Below are 22,413 nucleotides of genomic sequence, written 5' to 3'. Positions count from 1 at the left end.
GACCACCAAGCCCACCATGGAGTCAGCAAGACAACTCCAAGCCTGCCACTTTACCTGCCCTGTGACCTTGGACAAGTGAATCACATCTCTGCCTCATCAGTTCCCTCATCTATAGAACAAATCCAACAGCATCGACTTCACCCAGTGTGAGGATTAGATGGCATCCTCATCAGCACTCAGACTCATGAGCATTAAGGTGGGCTAAACAATTTATACGCAAAATATCAGTGCCTGGTTCAAATAACCAAAAGAAAAGGAGCCAGCATGTTACTGTTTTCTACGTGCCAGGCACTGTTCTCAATGTTTCATGTGGGTTACAACATTTAATGTTCAAAACAGCTTTATGAGGTTGGCACTGTTATTAGCCTTGTTTTACAGATGAGAAAACCGAGGCTCCAAAGAGATGGTAAATTCCCCAGAGTTACAGGTAAGCAGGTGACGATGCTGGGATTAAAACCCGGGCCTTCCGACTCCAGAAGCTTTTTACTTAGCCAGCTCTATGGCCTGTTATAACAGCTGCTCAAAACAACCGATCCTTATTGTTTTGTGATTTTTACTGTTATCATTAATTTTATTTTCCCTGTATATAGGAAAGTCACCTGTAGCTCTAATTATGCTCAATCTATCCTGTGGTATATACTCTCCAAAGAAGACGCCCTCTGCCCCCGTGACCCGCACCTCTCAGTGTTCACATCTGGGCTGGGCTTTTGGACAACAGAATATGGTGGGAGTGATGCTCTCTGAGTTCCAAAGCTACACTGTAAGAAGTCTTACGGCGTCTGTTTAGTCTCAGGGTGCTGCCGTGCTGCAAGAGGCCCCGGCCACAGGGAGAGGGCACGTGTAGGCACCCTGGTTGGCGGCGCCCGCTGAGCTCCCGGCTGACAGCCAGCCTCAGCTGCTAACTCTGGGAGTAAGCCATCTTGGATGTCAAGTTCAGCCAGGCCCCCAGATGACTCCAGCACCAATCAACCTGAGGGACCTCCCAGCTGTGTCCAGTCAACCTACGGAACCATGAAAGATGATAATAAAGTGTTGTTTTTCAACCACTAAAGCCTTGGGGGTGAACTGTTTAGAATCAGTTGATAACTGGAACATCTCTTTTGCCTTCCAGTCCAATATAAAAGTCCCAATGTACCTTGAAACAAAGTTCTAATTATCTGTATTCGACTTCCCACTAAATTTTATAGGTAAACAATGTCTTTGAAGTTCCAACAAAATAATGATTGTCTGCCAATCTTGGGTACGTTACTTAACTCTCTGCGCCTCAGTTCCCTTATCTGTAAAATCAGAATAGTAAAGCAGTGTGAGCACCTAGTTCCTAAGGTTGCAGTAAGGAGGAAATTAGTTACGTCACGTCAGATGCTTGGAACAGCGCCTGACATTTAGGATTCACGGACTGACCGCTCTCCCTCCCCCTCCTCCCCCCCCCGCCTCCTTTCTATCTCTTCCGCTTCCCTTTAACTGAGTCAAGGACTTTAGGAGGCTTTTTAAAATTTTACTTTAAATCTTAATTCTCACACTTAACCTGAAGGCAAGTGAATGCCACATTGCAAATGAGGTGCAGGGACTTCCACGAAGCCTCTGGGCTGGGAAATGATGGAGTTAAGATTTGGACCCAGTCCATGTGTGGCTACAGCTCTTCCCCTCTCCCACTCAGCCTCCACAATGCCACCCCTCTGTGACACACGTGGTGGTGACAGCATCTGCTTGGTGGCCTCGTCTCCGCAGAGTCTGGCTCGCAGACAGATTGCACCCCAGCAATCAGTCTATTTACAGATTCCGGATCCCTCGGCTCAGGAGGGCTGAGGTCCCAGTGTAAGCACCTCTGTCTGACACTGCTCCGTGACAGGGAGGTGTCCTGCCCGCTGGTGTGAGAAATGCTCATTGTAGCCTTTGATTGGGCTGCCCACAGCCAACAAGGAGGTGCAGCTTCAGAGGAACCAGCACAGAGCTGAGTTTCTGTGCCCCGTACCCCCTAGAACCCAGCGATCGACACTCCCTAAACGAACATAACTGAGTGACTTGCCAAGGTGGTACTCCAGACATCCTCTCCGAGTGAGGGAAGAGGGGATGGCATGATCATAGCAAGTCTCCTCAGCCTAGGACGAGCGAAGGCAACACTGTAAGTCTGTCTTTGAAGGTCCTGGTGATGGCAGGACCTCTCCTGACAGCTTGCACAGGAAGAGCAACTTATTCATATGTGTGGGCATCTGCTATCAGAAAAGTGAAGTGACTTGCTCGAGGTCACACAGCTCACTAATGGTAGGGCACGATCTCCAAGTCAGGCCCCTTATTATTATAATTTTCTTCCATCACCCAGTTTTGTTTCTCTTTCCTCCCTTCTAATGCCTGGCTACTCTCCTTCTGGAGCCCCCCTGAGCCTTCCCTAGATCTGGCACACCCCATGGTGCTCTGTGCCCTGTGACTAGATGTTCTTCTCACCTTTAATACAGGTGTCTGTCTAGCATCTTTGTGCGTTTGGACCTTCCACTTCATTCTCCGATGTGACAACCAGCAAAACTGAAAATGTATCTCCTTAACGTTTAGCAATGGTTACCCTTTTCCACCAGATTTTCACCCAGTATGGTCAATTCTGGGGCTGCACAGTTTCTTCACCTAATGATCTGATCAAAAGCCACCTCTGATGGTGTTTACAGTGAATTATCTCCCACCCTTCCCACCCCCCAAAATTGATATGGTCAAGTCCTCACCTCAAATGCCTTAGAATGTGACTCTATTTGGAGATAAGTCTTTAGAGATGTAGTTAATTTAAAACGAGGTTAATGTAAACTGAGGCGAGGACTTCGTCTAACAACATATGACTGGTGTCCTTATAAGAAGAGGAGATTAGGACACAGACACACGCCGAGGGAAGGCCAAGTGAAGACACAAGAAGAAGACGTCCACCAGGCCAAAGAGATGCCTATAAAGACGCAAACCCTGGCAACACCTCCATCTCAGACTTCTAGCTTCCGGAACTGTAAGAAAATAGATTTCTGTCATTTAAACCACTCAGCCTGTGGTATTTTTCTATGGCACCCTTAGCAAGCTACTAGTTTTTCCTGATTGCCAACAGAAGAACTCTTCACTCTTCCTCTAAAAGACATCTTTCACCGCACTGTTTACCCTGTGCCTTTCCGATTCTCTCGCAGTGCCTGCTGCAGGTCACATGACAGATGCCGGATGGACCTACATGGAATCTGCCTCAGGCGCTCACTCCTGGTGGCAGTTTGGGCCTCGGCTGCAGATGACAAGGAAGCCGTTCCGTGACTGGACCTCTTTCGTAGTCTCCGGTTCTGCAGCACCGGAACAAGGAAGCGGCTGCCATAAGAAATCCGGCATGATTCACAAAATAACGATCACAGACTGGGTGCAAAGCGATGGGCTCCGAGTTGGAGGAAATGGGGGAAAACAGGCATGACACGGCAAAAGTGTAGAAGAAAACGCTTTCATGATGGGGAAGGAGAGGAACAACGTGCCGACTGAGGCAGGGGTTTTGGATTCATGGGAGCTTCAAATAAGGAGCCTTCTGTGTTGGCTGGTGCAGTCAGGAAAGACTTCATCAAGGAGGCAGCATCTGATCTGAGACCAGAAAAACGAGAGGAAAGCGAGAGCTTGGATGGGGTGGTTGGGATGGCGTGAGACTGCGTAGACAAGCAGAGCGAGTTTTAGGTGTTGAGTTCCCACAGAGCATGGTGTTAAGGACACGGTGTTTCGATTCCTGGCATCGAGGGACATCTTGTCTCTCTCACATCAGCATCACTGACTTTTGATTTTGTTGGTGGGGGAAGGGGGGGGCTACCCTGTGTCATAGCCCCACCGCCCCTGTAAAGGCGATCGAAAATGTCTTCGGACATTTCTAAATGTGCCCTTGGGACACGAATCACCTCCAGCTGAGAACCACTGACTTATACTGTGGTTTTAGGCCAATCACTTGACTTCTCTGAGCTTTGATTTTCTGGTCTGTACGATGGGAGTGACAATCATAGATATTAACACGTGGCTGACATGGAATCTGTTAAGTGAATGTGACTTAGCCTCAATCTTTCTAAGAGTCGAGCTCTTTTCAAATGAAATTGAATGTGGGATGCCCAAATATGAAATGGATGAAAGTACAGCCGCTTGGGCTGAAGTGCGGTGGAGAACCCCCAAACCTGCAGTGGAGAACCCCCAGACCTGGAGAGTGTGCATGCTCTCCTGTGACGTCATCATGGAAACCCTGGAGCCACCACAACAGAAAACCCCAGATGCAATGCATACATGCTCTGGGAGGCGGAGTCGGAAAGACCTGGATTTGAATCCCGGCTCCTTCCCTGTGGGTCCCTAAGAGAGCAGAAAATCCCAACGTGCTGTGACGTCAGAGCCCTGTCTTGTTCTCTACCATTCATGAGAATACCTGGCACATCGAGAGCGGGGCATCTAGGCATTAAAGGAGGCACTCGCTTCCAGGTGAGGCCCCTGCACTCACAGGACCCAGAGTGGGCGTGCCCCCTTAACATTTCCCTCCTCCTCCCCGCCCCACCACCCCATAAGTGCCTTGTTTGCTTCACTCTGCTCCCGGCTCTGATCAAAGGCCCTCAGTAAATAGCTACCTGATTAACTAGTTAACTCACTTTCTCCACTGTTAAGATGGGATGCTAATACCCGCTTTTCCAAGTAATTTCAAAATTAAATAAATAACACATTTTAAGCAACAAGTATAATGTCCTATGGCAGTCAGGGCTACTGTTAGTCCTCGTCCTCATCAGTGGACCAGACAGAACACAGAGGCTGACCTCAGGGTAGATTCAGGAAATGATGCGAAATCCAGCGCAGCCGGAGCCGCAGGGGAGAAGCAGCCTGAGACAATCCAATAAACTGCTGGTCTCGCCATCTCCAAATGTACCATCGGCATTCATGTCCCTCTGCGACAAGTGAATGCAAGCTGGCACCGGGCCCGAGCCTGCAGAGGTGGCATGGGGTGGCAGCACCTACCTCTCTCTAGGCAGCTGGTGGTTCGGATTGTGGCGGCAGCGGACGCTGAGGCCGAACAGCTTGCGGGCTGTGCGTTGAATCTTTTGCCTCTGGGCCTCCATGGCGCTCTGCAGGAGCTTGTAGCGGTTCTGCAGGTCCCAGTCGTTGCCCCAGTGCTGATGGATGCTCCCGATGGTCAGGAAGTGGTTGCTGGGGAGACGCTTCATAAATGATTTAAACTCATCTAGCAAGAGACAAAGGCCAGGAGAGAAGGGCTGAGCATGACTGCCCCCAACTGAGGTTGCCCACCTACAAATAAAGCAGATCTGTAAATAAAACTAACTTGCTTGAGGCCCACAGGACATAGCACTAGCCTGCTCTGCTCCTAGTAGGCAGTGCAAAGGCCGCTGCACTTCCAAGGAAGAAAGATTTTTTTACTTTGCTGCTGCAGGGGTGAACCCACGTCCTGCATCTTGAAGACAGGGCATCCCAAACTTCTGTCATCTGAATGCCAACTTGATAATGATATTCACAAATCACTTATATTTACTTAGAATCAATTCAATTTTTATTCAATTCTACATAGAAAACCACTATTCCCTTCAGTGGAATGGAAGCTATAAAAATAAAGTGGTAAAAATAAGTATCATGAAAACAATGTTAATAAATTCGAGCTAGATACTACTGTTACCTGCTAAATGACCAAACCCCTGTACCTGCTCTGACTTTGAAATACAGAAAAGTAGCAAGTGATAGAGAGGTGTTAAAGGCATATTAGCACCAACTACAGTGTTCTCTTTGATGTAATCTGCAGGTTTGACAGAGAACCAAAATGGATCAGCCTCTCCATTGTGTGATCTAGTCTCATGGGAGGCTGTATGTATGTACCATGTTATGTCATGTCCCAGTTTGGAAAATTCTAGCTTAAGAGTTGGGAACAAACTCGTGGGTCTCCTGGAGGAAGGTTTCTGCCTCAGTGTATGATGCTGAGTTTCAGCGTGTCAGCATGTGCTACGACCTGACACTGACTCAGAAATGATCTGGGTCAGCTCTCTAGTTCTGCATATAGGGAGACTGAAGCCCAAAGTGGGAAAATGACTCTGAAGATAGAACAGCCCATGAGTGACAAAAGGCAGAACTAAAACCTGAGCTGTTGTTTTCCCATCTCATACTTACACCCCATCCCGGACTTCTCCGCTCTTCAACTATTGGAAAAATTAAAGAATTAAGGGTTTGATCATTTTACAGGTAAAAAAAATGAAATGGTTAGATTATACATATAATAAAAAATATATAATCAAGATACATATGCATGTATCTTGAGCCTAATATTTTTACTTAATGTTATAAAAACCTGTAAGGAAATTGCAGGTACACGAGCCATTCATTTTATTAAGACAATGCTAACATAGTTCTCGATAAGCAAGCAGCATGCTTGGTCTTAAACACCTAACATATATAAGTGATTTTATAGCAAATCTATGAGGAGGGTACTTTCAAGTGCCCCCTTTTATAGAAACTAGGACACAGAGAAGTTAATTAACTTGCCAAGGTCACATAGCCAGTAATGAATGATAGAATTAGAATTCTGGCTCTGAATCCTATGCTCTTACTGAGCATGTTATACTTAATCTCAACACATGAGAGGATCAGTGTGTTGGGGAAAAAATAAAAGGTGCTCAAAACACACATATAGGGAAACTGTCTCTGACTTTCACAGAACCTAAGGCACCTCATTACAGACAGACAGATACACATTCAAATAGCACCTCGCCCACCGAACAGCTGTGTGACCATTATTCTCTCCATGCTTGTTTCCCCAATTGTAAAGCAGGTATAATAGTAATTCAAACAGTGAGAGGGTGACATAGGACCGCATTTGCATAAATAGTTTCCTATATACAGAAAGTGCTCAATGGATGCTCTCGAGCATCCATGATGCTCATGATGCTAAAATGGACGGTAGCGTTAAGACTGAAAGGATAACACATTATGCACTGATCGATTTACTCAGTGAGCTGGCTGGAGGCAGGGCACTGGCCCTAATGAACTGCTGCTTTGGCCAGCCCACCTCTTCTCACGTGGCAGACATGCCGGTCATCACACAGAGGGCTCCACTGACCTCGAAGCAGATAACCGTCCTTTAAATGAACTTGAATTTGGGTCAGATAAGAAAACATCATCTAAAAGTTAAAACGATTGAACTTTCTTGACTAAAAGTAGAAGGGTCTTCTCCCAGTAAAGGAGACAACCCCCATTGGCATGTGTAAACTGGGTCCTATTTGACCACCAACACTCTGGAGCCATCTAGGAATCAATGGCTTTTAGCTTTGGCTGGTCATTAATCCCTCCAAATCACCTGGGCTATGTCATTAAGGTTACTAACTGAAAATGAAAAGGAGGAAAGTACACGTGCACAAGCCACAAAGGTATGTATGAGTGGATGGATTTATCTTAATGGGTAAAAACATTTCAGATGGCTAAGTACAGGATATCTAGAGCGTAGTACAGGATATCTAGAGCGTATCTGTGCTCTTCTGGGGAGAAAGCATGACACAAATAATTTCTATGGCCTATTCAGCTTTCTGTGTTTCCTCACCCACGCACCCACCCACTCACTCAGAGTGGTTTCTCTTTCTTGAGAATAAGAATTACATGGTAAGACCCCTACTGCTTGTGCATAGAGCCTACCATTCTCTTCTGCTTTTTAGCAATCAGTAGAACCCCTTTGCAAGAGCATTTTAGCAAATGCGTTTTTTTGAGGCCAAATAATCATCACAATATATTTCCATCACGAAAACTCTCTCTTTTATGCATCCCCGGGATTTTAAATGGACTAATGGGTGCAGGTTCATAAGGCCTCCACGGCTCCACTGGCGATGCGTGACCCAGCAAGAACACAACCACTGATGCATCCTGTGCTCCCGGAGCTGGCTGGGGGCTTGGAGTTCGTGGAAGCCAGTGGTTTTCAAACACAGCTCAAAAGAGCTCAGCTTTTATCTGTGGTACACAGTGGCTCCAAGGTATGATTTTGTTTGATCAAAGGGCTTCTTGGCTAAAGATTTAAATAAATTCAAATATTAAACACATAAACATGTCCTCTCATTTATCAGATGAGGGAATTGAGGACTGGTGGGGTAAAGTAGAATTAATAAGGTAAAAAAGCTGCTCTGAGCACCGGGTTGAAATCAGGGGTTTCGTTACAGGCTCCGTCGTGTACCAACTATGTAACCCTGGGGATGTCACTGGGTCTTGGCACCCTCTCTCCTCGTAATATAGGAATATCATTACTTACTTTAATGCAGCTGTTGTAATAGATTTAAGGAACATAAAGTTGTTTTAAAAGCAGGACTGCTCTATACATATGGCCATTTATTTAACCGATACCTGAGCACGTATTATAAGCCAAGTATCTACTTGGCATCTCTTCTTGGAAGTCTTGAGGATTCCCAAGGTTTTCATGTCCAAAACTGAGCACACAGTCCTCTTCCCAAACCTCCCAGCACTTTCTAGCAACATGCATCAAATCATCTAACAAACATACCGAAAAGAAGTTCTTGGATCTCATCTCAAGGCCCTTCTCAAGTTCTGCTAATTCTTCCTTCTAAATATCTTGGCATCTCTGCACAGAGATGCATTCCCATTTTTACCACCTATTCCACAGCCCTAACCCACACCACAGTCATCTCTCTTCCAGGCACCTTGTGACAGCCTCCCATTGGTGGACCTGTCCCCAGCCTCTGATCTCTGCACCACAGTCAGATACTCAGACTTTTCTGCTCTTCCTCAAGGTGGCCTCTCCTGGATCTCCTGAGCACATCGACTCCCAACTCTGCGTGATTTGCTCACAGTAGCTTCTCATTCTTCACACACATATGATGAAAGTGCCATAATCACTTGCATTATATGATTAATGTGTGGCTTTCCCATTAACTAGAAACTGCATGAGGGCAGAGATCCAACTTTGCACCTCACCTATGTGATGGTCTTGGGTAGACTGACTTTCCTCACCTGAAATCCATTTCCCTTAACCGTGAAAAGCAAGAATAGCTAAGTTACCTGAAAAGTGACTTCCAGCTATGGCAGTCGGTGAATTCCTTGCATATCTATACCTATATCTATATCTATATTTCTATATCTACATATATATGTACATATACATATTTACACATATATGTGCATCTGTTTGTTTAGAGAAATAGACAGACGCACAGCTCAGGAATCAATACAAATACCTTGACTCTCCATTCTCTAGAGGTTTCCTATGTGCTATGTGGCATTTCTCTGACTTCTGGGTTCAACAGAAATAACACACCACAGGGCTGCAAACTTGATTATAGTACCCATTATTCCACTCAGTTGAAATTTACCGAGTGCCCACTCCCTGACGGCTACTAGACCTGGCTCTGGACCCTCCAAAGTGACAGACTTGGAGTGGGTGAAGGTCATCGAATCTTCCCTCACAGCAGTTCTAATTCCAATTAGACAGTTTGCTTTTCTAGACTTGGCTCAGTGCCATTCATGCAGCGGTGCTAACTTAGGCTCTCTACCTGAGTTCTCCAGGTCCTTATAAGCTTCGGCCCAGGACTTGGCCATGTTGGCCAGCGTGTACTCCATGATCTGGATGTCGGTGATGGGGCAGTTGCACTGTGGGAACTCCTCCGCGCACTGACACCTACACTGGCTGTTCTGGCACACGTACTCCCCCTCACCGTTGCACATGATGTAGCTCAAGGCCGACTGGACAAACTTCTCTTGCAGATACTGAGGGAAGATTATCTGAAGACCTGTTCGAGAAGAGCGAGAAGGGGAGACAGAAAGGTTAAAAAAGGTGTTTCATTAACAGTTTCGAAAGGTGATGCTTAGGAATCTGAAGCCGCTGGCTTTCTCCTTGTGTGTCATAACCAAAATATTTCTGGGCCTGCCTAGATCCAGACACAATCGGCAAGGCCTCCAGTGGTATTGCTTCGACATAAACTTCTCAGGTCATGACCTTGGCTATCTCTGAAATGTATACTCTATTATGTTAGATCAGGACTGAGGCTAGAGGCAGATCTGAAATCTACCTTTTCCATTTTGGGAGAAAACCCTTATTGAAAGCACAAGATTATTGTTTATTTTTTTCTTATTTCTTTCATTTCCTTCTCTTTCCTTTCTTCAAATATTTATGAACCCTATTTATGAAGCATAAGTCTTGAGCTAGGTGCTAGGTCTATAGAGATAGAAGAAAAAAAAAAAAGACATGATCCTAGCCCTTGGGGAGTTTACAATATAATCAGCAGGGCTAGACCCAGACACATATCATCATAACACAGCTTTATAGACCTGAAGCAGAGAGGCAACTAGGCAGCAGAAGCCTGCAAATAACACTGCTTGGGGAGCAGAGAAAACTCTGTACTGGACATGATATTTGAGCTGGTTGAAAGTGAATAAGAGAGCATCATGGAAAAAGAAGAACAGGAAGTACGTTCCGAAGAAAGGAACAGCAAGAACAAAGGCACACCATGTCTGGGAGTCACCCGTGAATGAAATGGATTTGGATGGGTCGGGGTGCAGTGCTGTAGGAAAAGAGGTTTCAGAGAGGAGCAGACGCCAGAGTGCAAAGAGTTTTATATGCTAAAAACTTTGGACTTCATTTCATGGATAACGGGGATACTTGGGTAAATTTCAAGGGTAAGAATGACCTGTGAAGAGTGATATAATTTAATAAGATCACTGTATGATTAAAAAAAAAAACATATATATATATCTATCAGTGAAGAATGACGTCAGAGAGAATTAACTTTCTCCTTTTTGCTCTAAAAATAAAAAAGCTTAGACTAACCCCTGGTTATAGGATGAGCACTCCTGACCACATCTCACGATCTTTTCTCCATACGTCACTCATTAAAGTCTTAATCCTGAGAGCAATGACAGAGAAGGACTTATCTGGGCACAGGCACCATTCCTGTACCCTTGCAACATCAGCACAGCAGCCTCTTGCCTCTGGTAACCGACAGAAGGACTTTCACTGGGACACTTCGCTCGTTTGGAGCTGCTAACAGTTTGAGCCATCAGTGCAGATGGGCTTGTTTTACTACCCACCGTGTAAAAGAGAATTGTCTGATTTGAATTATTTTTCTTTTTTATCATTCATGCTTCAGGGACACCCCTTAAATCTTACTTGTCAGAGATTTGCTGAATAAGCTCAGCATTTCTCTCTCTACTTCACGAATCTGTGTTTCTAGATTTGTATCTTTCCCTCTCCCACTTCCAAATTAGAAAGAAAGAAAAAAGAAAGGAAGGAAGGAAGGAAGGAAGGAAGGAAGGAAGGAAGGAAGGAAGGAAGCCCCATCGTTTCAACCCATCTTCACATGACCATTTCAGAGGTGGCTTTGTGGAAAAGATGCCTGTGCCCGCAGCATGCTTTATGGTAGAAAACCATGATAAGGTAGTTAAAAGTCGGGCATCACTAGAGTCAGGCTCCTCTTCTTGCTACCTAAGTCATCACTAGCAAGTTATTCAACCTCTCCAAGGCTCTACTTTCTCCTCTATAAAATGGAAATACTTTTAGTACCTACATCAAAAGGTTGTTGAGAAGACCAAGTGAACGAATTCCTGCAAATGGTCTAGAACAGTTCCTGGCTCATAGCAAGCAAAGAATAAATGTTAATTATTGCTATATCCGATGATGATGACGATGGTGTAATATTACTCCCCTGATGAAAGTTTTTTAAAGTTTCAACAGAACTTTTGGAATACATGAACAGTAGCTGCAGGTATTTGATCAAAAGAAGATAAGACTCAGAAGGCAGTCTTTAGGTATTTGGAGAGATTTCATGAGAAGTTGTGTTTAGAATTCTATGCTGTTGAACCTGCAGGCAGTGGCAGGAGGGCTATTCAGGATCCTAAGTCAATATGTATGGAAGGTGTTCTGACAAAGTTTTAGTAATTGCTTGAAGGACTTACTGCACAGGGGTATGATAAGATACCAAAAGGTGGGGGCAAAATAAATTAAGAAGTAAAGTCCCTTCTAAACCAAGTCTACAATTCATTCCGAGCATGCATTATTGAGTCATTTTATCTGTATCGCCATTTTCACTTGCAAAGCAGAATTTATTTTTAGCCTATCCCAATCCCCTATAGGCATCCAAGTCTATGGATTGGGGTTAAGTTTCTGTTGCTTAAAGGGACTCTGTAGATTATACTCTCAGTCCTATTTTACCAGCTTGCTCATCATTTTCTTTCTCCCTTTTGTAGGGGATAAAATATTCTATTCTTGGTCCCAGCCCAAAAGGAATTTGGGGAGAGCATTTTTAGAAAATTGCATCAAATCATTTCTCTGTTTGGCAAGGATACAAAAGGCAATATTACCTACCCCATTTAATGCAACCAAAAACAGATGAAGTTTGGGGTTGGGGGGTTTCTGGGAGCAGCTGAAACACAAAACTGGCTGCTCTTTAAAAATGGAAACTCAGAACATGTGAGCTGTCTCTGAGGCAGAATCTCCTGGGCAAATTTGAAAGAGAATAATGAAGACATAGCAATTAAAAAGCACTTTTCTGCAAAATGTCATTACTATTTAAAGTTACATAACCATTTCTACAGCAGCGTAGGTTCACAGAGCAGTCACCGCCAGAGTCTTCTCCTGATGACCTGTGTCCAACAAAGAAGCCCATTGCTGACCACCTAGATCGGCGCCTGAATCCTGCCTACTTCAATAGGAGTCGTAAATAATTCGGAGGGGGACTTGGCCTGTGGTTCCACTGTTTGAAAGATATACAGCTGCCGGCTGGGGTGGAATATTCTGTCCCCACAGTTCCCAAAGACACACACACACACACACACACACACAAAGGAAAACTGAGAAAATCAGAGAGAGAAAAAAAAGGCCACCATTATTGCCAAGCATATAAATTTTGCCTCACAAAACCCAGGAAGGCAGTAGTCGAGAGATTCATTTGAACACCAACTCACCCACGCTGAACATATGGAATATTTTCCCTTCAATCTCATTATACTTTGGAAAAAAAACATCTTGTTATACTTGAAAATGGAACGTTTCAGCGTTCCGCGGAGTGAGTGGGCAATGTAGATGTGGGAACATCCACATCGTCTTTCTCCTCTTTTCCTGATTTTTGCCCCGTCTCCCTCAGCCCTTCCTCTCGCCTCACCTTGCGTGCATCTCGCAGTCTTTTTTATATTTTACGTACAGTCTGAGACATTATTTCTCCTTCTCTCTGGCACTCGGTAGGAGAGCTCTATTTCCTTGCCTCCTGCCTTCTTACCTCTTAACATTCTCTTCCCTATTCAGAGCACACTGGGCATCCTGCCTTTTGCTCAGCCCCTCCATGTGCCAGTCATATCATTCCTACAGTTTTTACACTTGTCTTTCCCTGCAAACCAGACTATTCTTTTCCCAGATCTCTGCATGGCTCCCTTGTCCTACAGTTGGGACCTTCCCAGACCACCCCCAATTAAAACGCCTCTCCTAGTTTCTTCATAGGATTTGTGACTTACTGAAATTATCTTACTAATTTGTTTTCATGTTTATTTTTCCATCTCTCCCATTAGAGAGTGGGCTTTAGGGGGACAGGGTCTTATCTGTCCACTATGGACCCCCGGAGTATAAATTCAGGCCACGTCCAGCATAAGCTCTAGGCACAAAAAAAAAAAAAAAAAAAAAAAGCTGCCCCATTAGGTTTAGAAGATGTTAGAATTGAAAAGTTAGGTGGCCTGCCCAAAGATCCACAACTAGAGTAACAGACTCAGGACTTTCATTCAGGAATTCCGACCGAGTTCTGAAATACTTGAGGATCCTTCCACCTCTCCACGGGCGAGGGTGGAAGCTGGGATGACGTCTGGGCTTAGTATTCCCGGGGCAGCTCCGGCACAGGGCGGCCTCTGGGAATGTCGTAGCCTGTCTGAAATTCAGTTTTCTGGCCTATGAAGTTAAAATCCCAACAATCACCTTCCAGAGCTGTTGTGAGAAGTAAACGAGGGGAGAAAAGGCACACACAGCCCTTAAACAAGAACCTGGCTGTCACGGGCCAAATGTTTGCATCTCTCTAAAATTCAACTACCTAAGTGGAAACCTAATCCCAATGTGATGGTGTTAGGAGATGGGGCCTTTGGGAGGTGATTAGGTCATGAGGGTGGAGCCTTTATGAATGAGATTAATGCCTTTATAAGAGAGACCCCAGAGAGCTTTTCACCATGTGAGCACACAGTGAGAAAGCAGCTGTCTATAAGCCTGGAGCTGCCTTTACCAGGCACTGAACCTGCTGGCTCCTTGATCTAAGACATCTCAGCCTCCAGAGCTGTAACAAATGAATATCTATGTTTAGATCACCCAGTCTATGGTATTTTGTTATAGCAGCCCAAGCCAACTAAGACATTGACATAATTAAGGGTTCAATAAATGTTAGGTACTCCTATTTACATTATACCAGAACATAATCCATTACTTAGACCCAACTCGAGCCTTTCTTAGAAAAATCCTCCTTGAGTGACTTCATTTGGGCCAGCAGGAAGCATGCCAAGAGTACATTTTCAACAGTAGTTACTATAGGTCTTCATTATTTATCATTCCATTGTTTGTACTTCAATAAATTTCCCTTCCTTCTTCCCTTCCTTTCCTTCTTTCCTTCTTCCATCCTTTCTTCCTTCCTTCCTCCCTTTCATCTTTCCTTTTCTTCTCTCCTCTCTTTATTTCCTTCCACACATATTGTTTAAACTCTGCTTAAACCCTACTATGTTTCAGACACTCTGCCAGAGATATCAGGGGGAACTCCCTGTCTCATGGTATATGAAGGAGACAGACATGTAAACAAGCTGCTTGGATGCAGTGAGACCAGTGCTCAACCAGAAGCACAAGGTTGCTCAGGGAACACAGAGCAAGAACACCCAACCCAGCATGGAGTAGGGGTGGCCAAAGAGGCTCTCCTAGAGGAAGAGGCATTTAAACGGAGACCTAATGGATTAACAGGCATCAGGGGATGACAGATTCACAGGAAGAGCCGTCTAGAAAATGAATCACAATGGCAAATATCTCAGGCAGTAGAACTCCTTCCAATTAGGAACCAACCAACTTGGCAATCACCTTCTTTTTCTGATTAAGGTTCATCTTTTTTGTTTGCTTGTTTGCGTCCAAGTTCCTTAGAGAAGAGAAGAAAGAGTTCTGATGCCTCAGAGAAGATCAAGTCTCTGAAGGGGAGAATGACACACAGCAGAGATCTGTCGGCTCATTAGAGGAACAGCATTTCTTACAGCAATAAAAGGTAAGGATCTTTGTCTATAACGGCCATTGAGTACACCTGAGATTCAGGCTGGTGGGGTGTGGGGGGTGGGGGGGAAAGGCTCACTGTGTTGTTGAGTTTCAACCATTGGGGAAGGCAGTGCTAAAATAACAGAAGAACTTAAGAACTTTCAGGGAGACCTTCTATCCATTGGATCCCTGGAGACCTTCCATCGTCAATAGCATTGCTGTGTAAAGCGAGCACCTGGTTTAGGCGACCGTGCTCAGTGTGGCTGGGGAACACTTAATGTCTGGAAAAGAAGACCCAATCAAGAAAAGCTAACGGTGCCCCTGAGATCTGGAGACTGGAGTCCAACCTTGACCTCTGACCATGATCCTACTCTTTTGCTGAAGGGAACTCTTAGCCTCTTCCTTCCTTCAACAAGTAGTACATGGCGAGTTGTGAGAGAAGATGCTTCTGACCTCCTAAGGACACAGAGGGGCTATCTGGAGATTCAAAACTAAAGCACAAAATCCAAGGACAAGAGGCAAAGGACTTAACCGATAATAAAAACAAAAAGTAGCATCGTCTCTGGTACATAGTAGCACACTAGGTTTAATAAATATATTTAATAAATACTATGTTTAATATTTTTCAAATATTGAATAAGTCAGTGATCTATTATGAAGATGAAAGAAAATGAGTCTGGAGACAATAATTATGAGAGGCTTTGTGATGCGGGGGATGCGGGTAGAGTCCTGAAACATGAACTTGGTCTTAACAGATGAAGAAGGGAGGTCACTTGTGTTCTGGGCAGAGGGCGTGCCTTAGGGCTTGGGCGAAGATTAGTGTGTGAATACCTTGGAGCAATCTAAGTCTTTTCTACAAGGACCATACATCTTCCTGGGTTTTTATTCGCAGCTTTGTTTCATTTTATTCTACATCCTAATTACTTAACATAGCACTATTTTTGATGGATTTGCTCTTTTCTGACCTATTTCGTTAGATATTAAATGCACGATCTTGTGCAATGCTAAGAGGAAGAGGAATAATGCAGGTTAGGTTCTATTTTGGTTTTGTATAAATATTTCTCTGTCCTGTTTTTGCATCAGAATGTGGCCCCCTGCAGATATCTCTAAGCCCTATCAGAGTCCCAGCTGTTGTCTCGTACCTGCTAAGTTCTGCTTGTCAAATTCTGTCTATTTCTGAAGAGCATGAGGTGGGGAGAACAACAAGGACTGCACCTTTTGCAAAAAGTCATCCTGATCCCCTTCCTTGTGAAAGCCCAGGGATTTCAGACTGGCAGATAAAGGACTTTATAGCTCCAACAGCCATTCTGAACTCTAGTGTAATGAAGGCATGCAGGTCAATTACCCATCTGTTTGTGTTTCTATTGCTGTGAATTACAGTATCCATCGCTGACAGCTCATTGGAGTGGAATGAAAATAAGACGATAATTCACCGGGTGAAACTGTGCAGAAAGGGCAAAAAGGCTATGATCTCATTCAGAAGTTCAGTCCTGTCTGCGTGAGGGGTCATTTGCTCTCTGGGAAATAAAGGCAGCTACCTGGGGGCGGGGGGGTGGGGCGGGGAAGTGGGTGAGTTCTGGCTCCCTCTTCTGCATAGAGTAACCTTTTCTGTTCCCATGTATCATCATCTATTTCACGGGATCTTAAGGAGTAGGTAGACTTGAAACCCTTGAATGGAAGATGCAGGTAAATGAAATTCAGCCTATACAATGAAAATCTGTTTAACTATCAGAAATTTTGAGCTTCGATGAAATGGGTTTCTTTAGTAGGTAGAGGGCTCCTTCCTCATCATTGGAAGAGTACATGCAGAATTTGAAAGTTGACACGGTAAGAACGCTCTAAAGAACCCAAGGTCCAAATGACATGCGGTAGATTGGGTTGTCGTTAACTCATATTCCCTGCTCCTCCCTGCAGTGTCCTCCCTTTGAAAAAATCGCACATGCCCGCCCTCTGAACTCAGGTGGGTTCACATGACATATTTTTGCCAATGAAATGGGTAAGTGATGTGTGCAACTTACGAAATAAAGGCATAAGAATTAACACATGAGTTGATCAATTTCTCTTTTCCCATCACCCCAAGAACAGTAATGTTTCATATAGAGGCCACCGGAGGGTCAGAAGCACAATTGACCTGTGACCATGTTGTGGTATCAGTAAAAAAGGAGCATTTACTTTTCCCAACCACTGAGATTCAGGGATTGTTTGTTAGCACAGCATAACCTAGCCGACACTGATAGATACAGAAGTTGGCAAACTATGACTCATGGGCCAAATTACTCTGCCATTTAATTTTGTAAATTAATTGTGTTGGAGCACAGCCACACAGATTTGTTGAACTATTGTCTATAGCTGCTTTCGCATTACAGTGGAAGAACTGAATACTTGCAACAGAGACTATGTGTGACCCACAAAGCCTAAAACATTTACCATCTGGCTCTTTTCTGAAAAGGTTTGCCAGCCCCAGTGCTAACTGATCATTAAGATTCTTTCAACCTTGATTTTCTATGAGTCTATTCTGTGCTGTCGTTCATTCGTTTATTAAGTGAAGATCAATTAGTGACCTTTATGTGCCAGACACTCTTCTGGGCTCTGGAGAAAAGACAGGAAACAAGAAACAAAACCCTTGCTCTCATGGAATTTACCGTTCAGTGAAGGATATAGCAATAAACAAATAAATACAAATACAGGAGGATTTATACTGACAAAAGGGATTGGGGGCAGGGAGACTTCTAAATGACAATTTCAACTTTAAAAAAGAGGATATGGTCTAAACTACGAAATCACCAAGGATGTAGAGGCCAAAATATTTTTAAAATTAAATTTCATAAAATTTCAACATGAAGATACCCTTGAAGTTTTAAGAAGAGGTCAATTCAATTTCAATAAAAGCTTCTTCACAGAGCTCATGATAAAAACTAAATCTGACACCCGTAAGCCTTGTGTTCCCTGATCCCTAGATCAGCTGACGTCTCCAAATTCTCCCCTAACCTACTGCCCTTTCCTTGCTACATCCAGTAACACCTGCCTCTGTCCCCGAAGCGTGCCAAGTTCTATCCAAATTTTGGCTCAGCTATTACTAACTGCAAGACCTCGGGAACTTAAGACTAAGAAGCTTAACTTTTCTGATTCTCAGTTTCTTTATTAAAGCGTTCATTGTAGGGCTGGTGTAAAAATTAAATGAACAAGTTGATATCCTGACTGCGGTGGTATCTTATTGACATGACTGGATATGTTTGTCAAATTCATAGAACCTGTTTACCTCAACAAGGTGAATTTTTCTAGATGTAAATTATACCTCAGTGAATTGGAGAACAAAATCAATTACATAACACATGTTATAACTGTCTTAGTACATGACAATTGGTCAACTAATGTCATTTCCTATCCTCGTCCTGTTTTCTGTTGCTTTCCCAGAAGGCCTTTGGCAATCCCGGGCATGCTGTTTGTTGGCAATCAAAAGCACCTTGCACATATCTCAAATCTAATAGAATACTGATTGCATCATTTTGTGTGTGTTCATATTCATGTTTCTCCTGGTCTGTGAGCTCCTCGAATGGAAAAGGCAGTGCCTATTTGTCTCCCATTTCCCTGACATCTAGCACATGAATGAGCACCAGTAAACATGTCTGAATGAAGGTGAATTTAGACGGAATATGCTTCAGAGAAGACTGCGGTTCTCTGCTCTGCGCCTAGCATGTCCCACCTTTCTAGAGTCATCCCTCACGAGCAGGACCTATGTCATCATTCCCAATACTACAGCTTGAAACCTGAAGTTGTAGTAACTTCAGCTCAGTAGTGAAAGAGACAGCTGCTCAGAAAATCTGAGTAAAAAAATAATACTCAGATCCAAAGACCATCCTAAGAGAACAATATTACTAAAGGACTTGACCACAGATTTTAGCACGTATTTTGTTTTGGATCCATAGCTACACACTATGATTCTTGAGGTCTACAACTGTGTGTGTGTGTGCGCGTGTATTTCTTTACATTCTTTCCAAGATATCAAACACAGTGCTAGACTATAGTAGGTATGCAAAAATTAAACTGCACGATTCAGCAACTATTGGAAAGTCTTTTCACTCATCACTTTATTAAGCCACGTGCTATACTTGATACTAGAGATATGGAAATTGACTAAGACGTGGTTTCTAACCTAAAGGTGCAAGGGGATAGGACTGAAGTCAAATGGTAGACACAGTCCAGCGTTTGCCAAGTTGTATGCCACAGGATCATAAATCTGCAAATGTACCCAGGATCACATACATTTAGAAAACTATGTATTTAATCTACCTCTTGAGACCCATAATACACATTAGCACAGTTAAGGCACTGAGAAGGCCTGCAGTAAGTAAGTAAATGTGGTCGATGTCATTTAATCCAGTGTTTCAGTATTATCGAGCTTTGATTAAGTTACTGTGTGGTCATAAATAACCTCAAAATCTCAGTGGCTTGTAACCACAAAGATTTATTTCTTGCTCACGTTTCCTGTTGGCTTGGCTTTGACCCTGGCCCCCAAGTCTTTTTCATTTGGGGCCTAGGCTGAAGAAGCAGCCTTTCTCAGGTATATGCCACTTATAGGACAGAAAGAAAGAGCAAAATCCAAGGCAATGTCTCCTAAAGTGTCTGCTAACATGAGGCATGCATTCTGTTGTCTCACATTCCACTGGCCAAAGTAAATCATATGGTCAAGTCCAATGTCAACTAGATGAGACGTGCACATCTCCCACAGGACAGCACTGCCAGTCACCTGGCAATGCATTGACAATTCTCTCAGGGAAGTGAACAATGCAGTCATGTAATCTACCACAAACTAAACTTCTTTTTATACCAAACCTTTTTTTAAATTATATTATTCAGCAATTCCACTCTTAAGATATGTACTCAAAAGAATTATAGACAGGTATTCAAACAAACGTGTTCACAAATGTTCATAGCAGTAATATTCACAATAGTCAAAACGGTGGAGGCAACCTAAATGTCCATCAAGCTATGAATGGGTAAACAAAATGTGGTACAACCATAAAATGCAATTTAAGTCAGCCATAAAAGAATTAAATACTGATGCATCTAACAACATGGATGAAGTCTGAAAATACTTTGTTATATTAAAGAAGCCAACAGACAAAACATACAAAATATATTATATTATTTCACTTACATGAAATATCCAGAATAGACAAATCTACAGAAACAGAAAGAAAATTAATAGCTGCTGGGAGCTGGATGAGGAGTAGAATGGATGCGGAATTTCCATTTGGGGTAGTGACAAGTGTCTAGAATTTGCTAGTGATGATAGTTATACAACACTGTGAATATACTTAATGCCAGTGAACTGAGCATTTAATGGTTAAAACGTTAAACTTTATGTTATGCATATTTTACCACAATAAAAAACTAAGTTTCAAAACAAATTGATTTGACGGTTGAAATAAATTTAAATCAGGACCTATTTATCGAGTACCTACTAAGAGCTGAACACTGAACTAAAGAGAAGTGAATAATGAACAAATAAAAAAGAATATGGTTTGTGCCCTCAGGGATCTTAATTACAGTTTAGTAGGAAATATGTACAATTGTGCACAAGACAAGATAGAATGCATCTAGAATGTAAGAAAGGCACATCGCAAGTGCTATGTTCACAGTGTCGAATAAGAGCTTAATTCTGACTAAGTTGAATTGTGAGGGAAAAAATGAGGATTGACTTAATAATTATAAAAAATAAACAGGTACCGTATCTATACAGTCAGTGAATTAATTTCCATGAGTGATTTAGTTTGGCTTTCGCCATCCTGATGTCCGGTCTTTGCAGTCAATGAGCTCAACGAGGAACTGAATGGGACGTGGTGATTACAGGAGACCATACTGCCACATCAAACCATTTGTCAGTCAGGATTTCCATGCGGCACACTCGGCCACAAGCCTATTGAAAGGTAAAGCCCTACATGACCACATACCATGAGAGGCAAGTGCTCTGCTACCCCTTCTCTCAACATCAGCTTATGCGCCATCAGGATTTCCATCTCTTTCTGTACAAGTCTGAGTTTCAAGTCACCAAATGATTCCAGATTTCCCCAGGTCAGAGACAGCATGTTCTACAGTCGTGTACCTGGAATGTTGCAAGGTCTTCGTAATATTCTGTCATAAAGGTATTTGATCTTTGCTGGTTCTGGATCCTTCACAGAGTATGTGAATAGCTATGAAAATGACACATCTATCCACATACACAAGTTGACAGGTAATTTTAGGAAAGTCACAGACTTTCTAAAGTAAATAGCAGAACGCAGAAGCACATAGAAAGGGCTACATAACTACTGGCTCTAACGAAAACCATGATTATGATTTATACGTCCCAGGTTGAGAAAGAATGTGGTGTACAGTTTAAGAGCACTGGCATCGAGTGGGTTCAAATTCTTGTTCTGTCACCTATAACGGAGTTAACTTCTGTGAGCCTCAATGTTCGAATCTGGAAAATAGAATGATGTTGAGGTTTACATGAGATACCGATATGAAAAATGAGTTCTGTACCTGGCACATGAGAATTATCCTAAATTGTAGCTATGATTATTATTTCCTATCAGCCCTCTTGGTTTTTAGGTTGGGTACTTTCTACATATTTTCCTATTAGATGCAGGACAATTGTTCCAAGGCAGAGGTCTTCTTATGCCCGTTTTGCAGATTAGCTGACCCAGAGCAGCTCAGAGACTTAACTAGTCCAAGGTCTTGTCACTCTCAGATTTGCTCTCCTGACTCTCCCCATTCTATTTGTTTTCTGATTGAGTCTTTAATGGACATCTTCAATCCACTTCTTAAGAGGACTCCAGTTCTCCTCCTGACAACACAGGGCACTCCCTGGCTCATAAAGGAAAACCAACATTTGGCTATCACCAGGGTGGAAGTCAGCAGTCCCATTTGACAGAAAGGTGCTGCAATTTTGCTCCACAGACCTCACAGACAGAGCCAAGGGAAGGCAGAAACATGGATCCCATCAGTGCCTTTCAGGGCCCTGCTAATCGGACAAGAAGGGCCTCAGTCATAAGCTATCGCCTGCATGTGACCCTCCATCGACCTTAATGAGGACCCATCCCAAGGCTGCTGACTAGAGCAGGGCTGGCTGCAATTCTCAGGTGTTCTAGCTTGGGCTCACAGGCCCACATGAAGTGATGGGGGCGTGGAAGAGGAGGGGGCTTTATAAAAAGGAGGCCCCATCATCTCCC

General features: G+C 43.5%; 1 protein-coding gene across 1 annotated transcript in view; it reads right to left on the bottom strand.

Moving 5' to 3' along the window:
• Nucleotides 1-22,413, bottom strand: part of BRINP1 (BMP/retinoic acid inducible neural specific 1) — a 168,929-nt gene that overhangs the window by 20,580 nt on the left and 125,936 nt on the right. Inside the window, 2 exon segments of the mRNA XM_039866755.1 lie at nt 4,971-5,197; nt 9,504-9,740. Coding sequence (XP_039722689.1) covers nt 4,971-5,197; nt 9,504-9,740 — 464 coding nt within the window.

The sequence above is a fragment of the Pteropus medius genome, unplaced genomic scaffold, assembly GCF_902729225.1.
Source record: "Pteropus medius unplaced genomic scaffold, Ma_sr-lr_union100, whole genome shotgun sequence".
In the NCBI taxonomy this organism is placed as follows: domain Eukaryota; kingdom Metazoa; phylum Chordata; class Mammalia; order Chiroptera; family Pteropodidae; genus Pteropus; species Pteropus medius.
The sequence above is the reverse complement of the archived record's forward strand: the minus strand, read 5'-3'. Positions and strand labels throughout refer to the sequence as shown.